The sequence below is a fragment of the Pteropus alecto genome, unplaced genomic scaffold (assembly GCF_000325575.1).
Source record: "Pteropus alecto unplaced genomic scaffold, ASM32557v1 scaffold53, whole genome shotgun sequence".
Classification (NCBI taxonomy): Eukaryota; Metazoa; Chordata; class Mammalia; order Chiroptera; family Pteropodidae; genus Pteropus; species Pteropus alecto.
Window position 1 is genome coordinate 6,744,261 of NW_006434366.1, and position 12,197 is coordinate 6,756,457.

At 57.5% G+C, this 12,197-nt stretch overlaps 1 protein-coding gene across 1 annotated transcript in view; it reads left to right on the forward strand.

Moving 5' to 3' along the window:
* The window catches only part of LOC102897264 (E3 ubiquitin-protein ligase PDZRN3), a 96,743-nt gene that overhangs the window by 81,585 nt on the left and 2,961 nt on the right, over positions 1 to 12,197 (forward strand). The window contains exons 12-14 of the mRNA XM_025044835.1: positions 7 to 203; positions 874 to 948; positions 2,153 to 2,253. Of these exons, the coding sequence (XP_024900603.1) occupies positions 7 to 203; positions 874 to 948; positions 2,153 to 2,253 (373 nt within the window). The remainder of the gene's footprint in view (positions 1 to 6; positions 204 to 873; positions 949 to 2,152; positions 2,254 to 12,197) is intronic.

Below are 12,197 nucleotides of genomic sequence, written 5' to 3' on the forward strand. Positions count from 1 at the left end.
CCCCAGCTCAACCGCCATCGACTCTGGGCCTGCGTCTGCGAGGGTCCTTTTCAGTTCCCACAAATGACCGAGATCACAGAGTTCGCGTTCCTCTGTCTGGCGTATGTCGCTCAGCCTAGCTTCGCGCCTCCTTCGTCTTGTCACGAATGGCCGGAGTTTTTATGCCCGGAGAATAATCTGCTGGGCGCGGGCTCCACCTCTTCGTGAGCCAGTCGTCCGCTGATGGACACGGGCTGCTTCCACGTCTCGGCTGCCGTGAATCTGCCTCAGCGGACACGGGGCGCCCATACCTCTCCCAGGAAGTGACTTCGTTTCCTTCAGATAAATAATACCCAGCAGGGAGACTGCTGGAGTGTGCGGTAGTCATATTGTTAATGCGAGAAGACCCCATACTGTCTCGTTTTCCATGGCGGCTGCACTAACTCACGTTCCCACCGAGGCACAAGGGTGCCAGCTTCTCCACACCCCAACACTCGTTTGCCCATTCTGACGATGGCCATTCTGACAGGTGGGAGGCGAGATCTCATTGTGGTTTGGTTTGCTTTTTCCCAAATACTAGTGATGCCAGACATCTTTTCATGCACCTGTTGGCCATCTGCATGTCTCCTTTCGAAAAATATATGTCAAGGATCTTTGCTCATCTTTTAATCATATTATTTATTATTTTGCTATTGAGTTGTATGAGTTCCTTATGTATTTTTGGATATTAATCCCTTATCAGATATGTAATTTGCAAATATTTCCTCTCGTCCCATAAGTTCTCTTTTAATTTCGTTGATTATTTTTTCCGTACACAGATTTTTAATCTGATATCATCCCATGTGCTCCCTTTTGCTGTGAAACCATCTGGTTCTGGGCTTTTCCCTGTTGAAGGTTTGTGATCACTGATTCGACGTCCTCGCCTTACTGGCCTATTCAGATTTTCGGCTTCTTCATGATTCACTCTTAGTAGGTGGCATATGTTTCTAGGAATTGATCCATTTCTTCTAGATTGTCCCATTTATTGGTACGTAATTATTCGTAGCCGTCTCTTTCGGTCCGTTGTGTTTCTGTGTTATCTGTTATCATGTGTCCTCTTATAATTTTATATCTACCTGAGTCCTTTCTTCTTCTCGATTAGTCTAGCTAAAGGTTTGTCTCTTTTGTTCGTCTTTTCAAAGAACCAACTCTTAATTTTGTTCATCTTTGCTATTGTTTTCCCATTCTCTATTTGTTTATTTCTGCTCTAATGTTTATTATTCTCTTCCTCCTGCTAACTTTGGGCTTAGTTTTTCGTCCTTATCGAGTCCTTTGAGGTGTAAAGTTAGGTTGCTTATTTGAGGTCTTTCTTGTTTCTCGATGTGTTTATAGCTACACACATTCCTCTCAGGACAGCTTTTGCTGTATCTCATAAGTTTTGGTATATTGTTGCCATTTTGATTTCTCAAGATTTAAAAAATTACACTTTTGATTTCTTCTTCAAGCCATCGGTTATTCAGAAGCATTATTTAATTCCAACGTATTTGTGAATTTTCCAGCTTTCCTCCTGTTATCGATGTCTAGGTTCATATCGTGTGTTCAGAAATGATACTTGATATAATTTCTCTCCTCTTGAATTTGTTGAGATTTGTTTTGTGACCCAGCCTATGACCGATCCTAGAAAATGTTCCATGTGCAGCTGAGAAGAATGTGTATTTTGCTGCTGTTGGATGGAATGTCTGATAGATTTATTTGCTCTCTAGTGTTGTTCAAATTTGCTGTTTGCTTATTGATTCTCTGTCTGGATGATCTACTCATTGTTGAGCGTGGGATATTAAAGCTCCCAACTATTATCGTATTTCCATTTACTTCTCCTCTTGGTTCTGTTAGAATCTGCTTTATGTATCTAGGTGCTCTGGTGCTGGGCACACAGAAATTTACAATTGTCATATCTTCTTGATGAGTCGACCCTTTGTCATTATAGAATGACCTTCTTTGTCTCTTGCGACCATTTTTGGCTGAAAGTCTACTTTGCCTGATGTAAATATAGCGACCTCTGCTTTCTTTGGTCACCATCTGCTTGGAATGTCATTTCCCACCCCTTCACTGCAAGCCTGTGTGTGTCCTCAGAGCTCAAGGGAGTCTCTTGCAGGCAGCACGACATCGGACCCTCACACAGCGCTTCCGACCACAGCACTGCTGATGGCTCCCGCGGCCCGTCCGGCTCGCCCATCCCCAAGCAGAGTGCCAGCGTCTGCGGGGGGCTGCCTCGTGTGCTGCACCGAGGCTTCGGGGGTGAGTGAGCCAGCACTGTGCCTCCTCGCTGCGGGGACAGCACAGGTCCTGCCAGAGGCCGGCGGGGAGCCCCTGAGGGGGAGGAAGCAGCCGAGTGCTGTTCTGTCTAATTCACAAAGGGAACCAAAACATCCTTCAGGCTAGTGATTGTCCAAAGAGCGGGTAGGTGGATTTGGTCACCCAGAGAGACACTCGGCAAATGTCTCGCCCCCTCCCAGCTCCCTGCGAAGAAGAGAGAAGCAGGGGTCTCAGTCGCTCACTGGCAGTGACTCGCCCACTCAGCCTTTGTCGGAGGCCGGACGGTCCCCGTTTGAATTTCATCAGGCTGAAATGGTTATAAAATGTCCTCCTGCAAAAGACTGTTCCGCTTTAATCATCATTTCTCTTGAGAAAAAGAAACGCAAGCATGTCAACACGCCATCCGAGGACCGCGATGTGCCTTCCTAATACAGTAATAGTCATCAGTTTATGAGCCATTTGATGAAACAGCCAAAGGAGACATTAGGGCATGTGGCTCTGGTCGCTGGACGTGCTGGAAACAGGCCGGCGTGATGGATGGGGAGGCCTGACAGCGTAAAAACCGCTTAATGTACGAACGCATTATGGCAGCGAACCAAACTCAAACAGCCATAAATATTTGAGGCGCCTAACGAGGATTTCAGCAAACCCCACGTAGAAGCACTTCGTGCAACACCGGCGGAAGCCGGGGAGCGGGGTCTGGCGGCCAAGGCCTGTGCGGCCTCCTTTCTCTCTGCCTTTTCCTGTGACGATCAGATCAAAGTACTTGGCCGGCTGCTTCCACAGCAAGGGGACTCCCGAGGGTCCGTCCCTCCCGAGCTCCGTCGGCCCTTCCTGCTCCGACAAGCCGGACCCGCACAGCCTCGCACGGGAGCGTGGTTGGGGCAGACGGCTGTGTTCCACTGCCAGGCCTGCCTTCTATCTGTTGAGCTGCCTGGGACCTTGGGCAAGTTATGCAACACTTCCTCGGGGGTAAAGCTGGGGTATAATAGAGCCAGCTCGTCGGGTTTTGGAGGGACCGAAATTAAGTCGGCCTGCACACCCAACGTTCACAGCGATTACAGCCATTATCAGTATGACCTTGAGTTAGTAGAAACACAGCAGCCGGACTTCAGCTTCTTATCTGAGAAACGGAGCTAACACCATCTCCCTCGCTGGTTTAGAATCAAGAACCAATCAGGTATTACAAAATAAAGCCCCCCAAATTTTCTAAGGATTATTAATGCAAGATGATACAGAAGAGAATACTAGTTCTTTACCTAACATCTTCTCTCTCCTTCTTCCTATTAATATAAACTCTAATTTTTAGCAAACACGTGGCTGCTCAGATCAAAGCAGTACCCCACAATGTCCCTGGCAATCAAATGGCTAAGTGTTGGCCAGTCGTGCGTAAGCGGAGGTGTATGTGCCACTTCCGGAAAGCCATTTTAAAAGGCTATCAGTGGACCCTTTTTTTCCTTCCTTCCTCTTTTCTGCCGATGGGCACATGACCGCGATGGAGGGAGTTCAGGCAGCCATTGTGAGCCATGAGGCAGAGGACTGTGGAGAAGCAGGAGCACAGGAAGCTGAGCCCCTGGGGCCTGGGAGGCCTCACCAGCCCTGGGTGCCTGCCTCAGGCCCTCGTTTACACAGGAGAGAGGTGGCTTCGGTTGCATTTAAACTGCTGTTCCTGGGGTCGTGCTTCGTTTGGAGGGCAGCCGGGCCTTCCGTCCCTTCCCGTGGGGACAGGACGCACGCTCCTCCTCTTCGCTAAGGCCCTGCTGACAGACGCGAGGCGAGGCGCCCTTCTTGGGGTAGGATGACGGCCACGAGGCGGGTGGTGTCCGGCACTCGGGTCAGAGTGTAAAGCTGGCGGCTTCGCAGTGTACTGTGCACCACGCAAAGTGACACCACAGTTCGAGGCTGTTAGATCTACAGCCTCACGGTATTAATGACGCTGCAACTCTTTGCAGCTACTTCACACACGTGAAGAAAACTCCCAGAGGATCCAGACTCTGTAAAACAAATCTATGTAGATGATTTTGGAGGCCTAGTGAAAATCGAGGGACGTTTTCACATAAAAGTGTTTTAAACTGGTAAGACGGACATTTTCCAAATGACCATGGATCAGCCATCGAGATAATAAACTGAGCCGGCACGAAGAGGGCTAATCTGTAGTCCCCAGGGCGTCCGCTTTCCTGCGCCCCACACGAGTGTCAAAAGAATCAATGAAGATGAATGGCCCCGGAGGAACATCCCAACACGGCCATTAGCGCGGGGCCTTCGCGTTTTCTCGGGCGGTGAGCGGCGCGCGCAGGGCAGCAGCCGAGCGAGACCGCCCCTGCCCCCCGCCCCTGCCCCCTGGGCAAGCGGGGACGCGGGAGGTGGGCTCCGCGTCAGAGCAAAGCGGCCCAGCAGTTCCCCTCCCTCGGACTCCAAGGTTCCACGTTCCCGAGGCATTTGAAAGTCATGGGACTAACCGACTCCCGCTCCCCGGCGGAAAACACGAGCACGTTGTAAAGCAAGAGGGAGCCTCATGTTTACACCAGCACCGTCCACACAGGCTCGCGGGGGTCACTGGCGAGGCCGCGGCAGGACCCGGGTCTGTGACCTGCAGCCCAGAGCAGGGCTGTCTGACCCACACGTGAACCTTAAAACCATTAGGAGCCCATTAAAAAAGTAAAAAGAAACAAACAAAATTCATGCGACTCTTGCATTTGATTATTCCTGATAAGTTCAGAAGGTATCATTTCGACATGTAATCCACACAATAATCAAAATGATTGAGACAGCTCACACCCCGAGCTACGTCTGTGAGGTCTGGGTGTCTCTCCCACATGTGCCACATCTGCATGCCGACCGGTCTGTCTCCAGCTACTGTAGTGGACGTGGACCCAGAGTGGTCACCAAAATTGCTACCTGCCGCCTTATTTTCACGTACGTCAGCGAGTCCCAGACGCTTGACCCTCACAGCCTTGTAAGGCTCCCCGCCGGGCGAGGCGGGTTCAACCGTGCGGCGCCGGCTCCGGGAACGGCACGCTGAGTGCGCAGCACCGAAGAGCTCTCCTCCCCGGCGGCTGCTCCGCCCCACGTCGCCTGCGCTCGGGGACCCTGGCCGGCGGGATGGGCCCGGTCCCGTGGAAGGAGAAAAGCAGCAATGGAGAAACATACACTGCCTCATAAAGCAGGGGTCCCACCCCCGGGCCGTGCACGGTCCTGGTCCCTGGGCTGCCAGGAGCCGGGCCACACGGCAGGAGGTGAGCGGCCGGCCAGCGAGCGAAGCTCCATCTGCGTCTGCGGCCGCTCCCCAGCGCCGGCGTCACCACCTCAGCTCCATCTCAGGTCCTCAGGGGTTAGATGCTCACAGGAGCCCCGGTCCCTGTGCCAGACAGGTTGGGGACCGCTACCGTAAAAAGTCCAGTAGGAAATGACACGTTTGGCCACTGAAATAGCCAAAGCAGGTCGCGTGGCCGAGCCTGATGTTCTGGGTGCCCGGCTGGGAGGGGACACACGTTGTCCTCTGTGGGGGCAGCAAGAACAACCTGGCCTGCGACTCCAGGACAGGACACAAGGAACAGTGTGAACTGAGGCCCACCGTCACCATGGCAACGCTGTTTTAACACCCCGAAAGCAGGAGGCAGAAGCTGCGGGACCCCAGGAACAGGGTCTCCCCTCGGAGGGGCAGTGGGTGTGAGAGGGGCCACCGACCTCCCTAAGGGCCACGTGTCCTCCATGTCGTGCCGTGTCCTGAAGCTCTGGTCCCCACACAATCTGTATCTCCCCTGCCTTTTGCAGCCCCTGCAGCTGACACGCGTGAGCCTACTCACCGCGACAGGTGCTTTCCCCAGACACCTGCACGGCCCCTTTCCATACTTGTTTGAGTCACTCTTGTACGTTTCTGTACTAGTTTGGCCGCAAGAAAAAATAAATAGACACAAATACTTAGTTTTCAGGCGACCGGGGACCAGGGACCGGGGGCAGCTTTTCCTTCTGTGTCCCGTATGTGCTGAGAAAACCACGCTCGTAGGATGTAGTTTGGGGCCCGGGGGCGGGGCAGGTATAAAGCCCCCAGAGGGTCACGCTGGCCCAGAATGAGCGTCCCGGTGCCCCCGGAAGGGGCGAGAGCCCAGCCTTCTGCTTCTGGAGCGAATGTTTGCCGCCGACGAGACACCCAGCAGACGCTGCACCAGCAACGGAGACGGCGCTTCTCGTGCACAAATTACGAAGCCTCGAGCCTCCGGTCACAGCTCAATAAAGCCCCCCTGGAACCAGAAGCCACTTTCCTCTGTCAGAAAAAAAGAGGCGCGCACACCCCACAGCCCCAGGACACCGCATGACTTTATTAATCTTCAGGTTAATATCTGGTCGCCTTATAAAAAGTGGCTGCCCTGGTCTCTCAGGCAGACTTATTAGATCTTTGAAGAAAAAAATATTTGAGGAGTAAGTAAACAGCTAAACAAAGAACTGCCAGAGGCCCACGGCCCCGCATCACACAGGAGCGGTTTTAACACCCTTTCCACACCTCTAGCTGTCACCCGAGTTTACGATTAATAGCCACCCGCACGAAGGGTGGAGCAGGTGGGAAGGTGTCGCTTGCAGTGGAAACAGTGGCACCCTGTGACAGTCCCCTGTCTGAGGGTCACTGAGCGAGGGAGGCAGCGGGAAGCCCCAGCTTCCCTCGGGTGCCCAGGTGGCCACAGCCCACTGGCGACCCCGTGTGAAAGCAGCACAGAAGTTGACCCTGTGTGGAAACTTTGTGTTTCGTCTGCCAGACGACTGATGACTTGGGTCGCGCCCGGTGCATTCAGTGAGGGAAAGTCCGTAATGGTCACACGTGTCACCACCCAGCACACCAAGCAGTTTGCAACAGCCCAGGTCACAGGAGCATGCTGCAAAGCACGGCCACGTGATGGCAATTCGTTCCAAATTCCACTTGGATTGCTTTTCCTCTACAACCGACAGGGCTCCGCAGCCATGCCCCCCCGTCCCCACCCACGCCGGGTGCCATCCACAGGACACGGCATGAAGTCAGGGTGCTCAGTCCATTAGAAATACAAGAAGAATGAGCCTTTGTAAGGTCGCCTGCCCCCGAACAACAGGAAACGGGGAGCCGTCACAGCGGTGTCTGAGCAGTGACTGCGAGGACGGATGTCGGGGCCCTGTCACAGCCCTGGATCTCGGTGCCCAGTGAGCCGCGTCCTCACCCTCAGGCTCGTCACGGGCACGTGACAGTGATTAACACCGGGCATTAAACGTGCCGCTGGTCCCTTCTTCATCCTGCCTGCTCATTTCTCCTCCAGCTCTGTCACCAAACGGCACGGAAGACCCCTGCTTTGTTCCTTGGGGACGTGCGTGCCCCACGGCGTCTCCAGTGACAGGCTGCAGGGACCCGCGCACAGCTCGGGGAGTCACTGAGGTCCCGCTTTACTGGCAGACGTCAGGCGCCCAGCCGGTCACCTGTACTCACTTTGGCACAAACGTGCGATTAAAGTGTCCGCTCCAGAGAGCTGCACGTGTCGTGCGTCCCCCGCTGAGACTGAGCTGCAGGATCAGGACGTGCTGCCTCCTGGGCATGTTCCTCCGATACAAAGACGCTTCGAGAGACCCCCCCCAGGAAAACACTGAGTCTGCCCCGCGGCTTCCGCAGGCCCTGGGGTGGCCCCCCACTCCCCCCGCGTGTGGATGCCGAAGCCCCGGTGCTCCCGGGAGACAGCGAGGGCGGGGCGGGGCGGGGGTCTGTGCCGTCTCCACGCACTCGCTGGGAGCCCACAGCTCAGGCCACTAGGCCGACTCTGTGCAACATTTGAAATACAGGAGTTTTTAACACCAAAAACCCATCATCCACGACCATCGAGGCACCGCGCTGGCCCGCCCCTCCCCGTGACTGGGCTCCCAGTGTCGTGACGATGTTTATCACCCCTTTTATCCAGGGGCCGAGGGGGTGCACAGCCTGGGGCTGGGTTCAGTCAAACCGCAGGCACAGAGCTCTGCAGCCTGCACCGCGCACCAGCTCCCACAGGCAGCACGGGGGCCACGGCACCATCCCTGGGAAGACGGCCGGCACGTCACCGCGTGGGCGCGGTGACAGCCGTGAACACGACGTCCAGCTTGAAGTGTGTGCGCGTGTGCGGATCGCAAGGGGACGCCTGGGCCACCGTGTCGCGGCACCGGCTCCATCGGCCACAGCGTTAGCTTTGAAATGGCGGGTGCAGAAGGCACGTGAGGGACGGGCACCTCGCCCTCTGCTCCCGCAGCCTCGGGAGGCGCCGGGGCCCTGAGTCCCATGTACCGCGCTCGGTCACACCACGCCAGCGTCTCCTGATCCCCCGCCAAACGTGCGACGCCACGGACAGCCCTCCAGGACGGGAGCAAGTGGCTCTGGCCGCCTCGCCCCACGCAGAGCCTGGACGGGGGCCGTCAGTTCTGAGCCTTTGTTCCTGAATTTTATGTGGCACTGAGCTCCTCGGGGCAAGCTGTCCTCGCAGGCCGCTCTGGCCAGCAGGGATGACACTGCCATCTCCTGGTCCCGCAGGGCGGTGGCCGTCCAGGCCTGAGACAGTTACGCCACCCGGGGCGAAAGGGAGGGAAAGCGGCACTGAAACGGGGTTCGCAGTCACGCCCACTGCACCCCGGTGGGACCAGAGTGAATATTTAAGACCTGGCAGGGCCGTTTGCTCCCTGCTGTAACTACTCGACTCTGCCGCTGTGGGGCAAAAGCCACGTAAGTGAGGAATGTGAGGGTGCACGGGGGGCCGCGCCCCCACACCCTGTCTGCAGACGGAGGCGGAGCTGCGACCCGCACTGCTCAAAGGTCCCGCGCTTTCCGCTGCTTCCGTGACCTGGTGTGGCCCATTTCCTGTCCTAACCCCACCCCCTTCTTCTCATCTCAGAGCTGGTTTCTATTCCTGCCTGGCCGGGGGCTGTCCCCACGCGGCCCCAGCCACCCCCCCTGGAGGAGCCGCTTGCCTCACGGGCCCACGGCAGGGCAGAGCGTCAGGAAACGCAGGCTTCTCACCAGCCGCGAGAAGGGCTTTAAAACGCTTCGTCTTCGTTTCCCAGGTGTGCGTCTTCCCCCCGTGGCCCAGGCCGACGCACGCAGCAGCTTCCTCACCCCCGACGCAGATGTCTGCGGATTCTCTGCGTTGTCTAATTTCTAAAAGGAGGTGCACATTTACAGGAATAGAAACATCATCCACGGAAACTAAGTGAGGCCGCTTTCGTCACGGTGCACTCCACGGGCATCTTCCGGTGGGATGAGCGGGAACGGGGCCGTCCAGCACGGGAAGACACGCGGAGGGGAGCGCGTGGGGGCAAAGGCGCTCGGAGCCTTCCGGAAGCGCCCCACGCTGGCCCTCAGCCCCGAAGGCAGGGCCTCCCAAGGAGAAGGAAAAGCAGCACCCCGAGATCGCGCCCCCCCTTCTGGGACGCGTCTCCGCTTCCCCAGAGGGCGTCACTGAGGGGCCCTCAGCAGCACAGCTGGGTGGGAGTGGCCGCCCAGGACAGGGGGTGCCAGCTGGCAGGGGACCCGGTGTGGCCAGGCTGGAATGGGCCTCACCTGTGGGACACATGACGTGACAACGCATCTCCATGAAAGTGCTGTCACCGGATGCTCTTGAGAGCAGTGGGCAGCACCGTGGGGGCAGCTTCCTGTGTGACAGAGGGACAGTCACCGCGCTCTCCACCCTGCCTTTCCGCGTCTGCCCCGTGCAGGCCCCTGGGAGGACAGGCACCTCTGATGCCTCATTTCTCACGTCAAAGGGGCAACGATGACACGTGATGCAGAGGGCCGTCACTGCCTGGCTGTACGCGCCTCGACCAGTGCCCAGCGGTGGCAGAAGTGCTGGCCGGTACCATCAGCAGCTGACAGGCAGGGGCCAGAGCTGCGGTCAAGGTGGAGGTGGGCGAGCCCTTTCTGCGAAAGGCCAAACCATGGACGGCAGGCCAGGCAGGTGTGCCGGAGCCACCAGTCCTTTGGCCGCTGCTCCGTCATGGGCAGCTCGTGACGGGGCCACAGCAAGGCTCTGGTTCTGGGCACACGCGCTTGAATTTCACGTGATCATCATTTGTAACAGAACGTTGTTCTTGATTTCTTAAGAACCATGTTAGAAATGTAAAAACAATTCTTAGACCATGACTTTGGCCTACAGGCCAGAGTGTGCCGACCGCCGCCCAGGAGGGACGCCCGCCCTGCGACCCAGGGCAGGTTAGCCCTCAAGCCGGAGCCGCCCGGAGGCGCAGTGGCCCGGCGCGTGGGGAGGCCTCCCGCAGCCCGGGGCTCGGCGAGCGCTCCATCAACGTCCACTCTGCACAGATCCGCCGACCAGGTCCACCCCGAGCTGTGCGGCCACGTCCCGGCTGCCACGCCCAGACGCCAGCCCCTTTGTCGGCCCTGGACAGAGGTGCTGGCTGTGGCTCTTCCCCGTCGCACACACTGACCCGCACGTCCCTGACGCACCCACCTTCACACGTCGGGACCTGCCGGCCTCACGGCACGTGCGCCTGGCCCAGGAGGGCGCGCCAGGGCTTCGGGGGGTCCTGGTGTGCGGGCGACATGCGGGCAGAGCCGGCGATGCCGACCCCGTGTGTCCTCCCTTTGGGGCGCCCGAATCCCTGCTTCGACACCCGTCTCTCCTGCCCCGATCTCCAAGGGGCCCCTCGGCCAGACCCCGCGCCCCGTCCCCGGGGGGTCCCCTTTCTGGGCGTCTTAGCGTGTTGCTGTCGTCGACGTTCGTTGTGTGATTTCTCTCTCCTCTTTTTATCTCCGGCGAGATCAGGGCGCACCCCGCCCACCCTCGGATCTGTGAGGTAGGTCACCCCGCCCGCAGGCACCCTGTGTCCTCCCTGACAAGATGCCGCAGTCCCATCCCTCAATACTCCGGCCAAACTTTAGTGTCACCCAGAAAAACTCATGACTTTTCCAAAGAAGCAAAGCCCTCCAGATTAGACCCTGCTGCTTCAACCCGAGCTGACCGCGCGACCGGCCGGCCTGCGGAGCGGGGAGGGGGCCCTGGTCTGCAGACCCCGGTCCTCAGCAGCGCAGCCCGCAGAGCAGCGACGCACACACAGAAAGCAGGGGGTGGGCGGGGTGGCACTGAAGACGCACAGCGAGCAGACCGGCTTCAGGCCCAGCCCCTGACCTCGTGTCCCAAAGCCAGCCTGGAAGCAGTGACAGAGGCAGGGACGACACAGACGACACTGGATGTGGACAACCGGCATCTCTGAACCTTACGTAGAATGTGAAAAGAAGCATCTTTTCAAATTCTTGCTTTTTGTTTTGTCTTTTACACGTTTATTATTTTTCGTGTGCAGCCGCCACAGAAAACAGCACGAAGTTCCTTAGACAAGTAGAGATGGAGCCGCCTTACGACCCAGCAATGCCACTGTCCACTCCACTCCGCGTGCGCATCCGAAGGAAGCAAAGGACATCGCTGCCCAAAGCGGCATCTGCTTCCGCGTCCACGGCCGCGCTCATCACAGCAGCCAGGACGCGGCAATGACCGAGTGCCCGCCACGGACAACGGACAGGACGCCATGGTGTTTGTGCACAGGGGACACTGCTCAGCCTGAAACGCAGCTGGCGAGCCCTGTGCGAGGGCACGTGCGGACCGAGGGTGTGTGGCTGAGTGCGTGTGTCAGAGACACTCTACCGTCCCACTTACGCGTGGACCCTGACGCGAATCTGACCTCCAGGACGCAGGCGATGGGCGGGCAGGGGCGGGGTGAGACAGCTGGAGGGGTCGAAGGCACGACGTCCATTTTCAAGGTGAGTCAGTCCCAGGACGTGCTGCCTAGCACGGTAAGGAAGACGGTCCCAGCACTGACTCACCTGCACATGCGCCACCCCCTCGACAGCCAGACACCGCCCGGCAAGCACCCCTGACAGCTACACGGCCCCTCCCAAGAGCTACACAGCCCCCCCCGACAGCTTCACGGCCCCCCCAACAGCT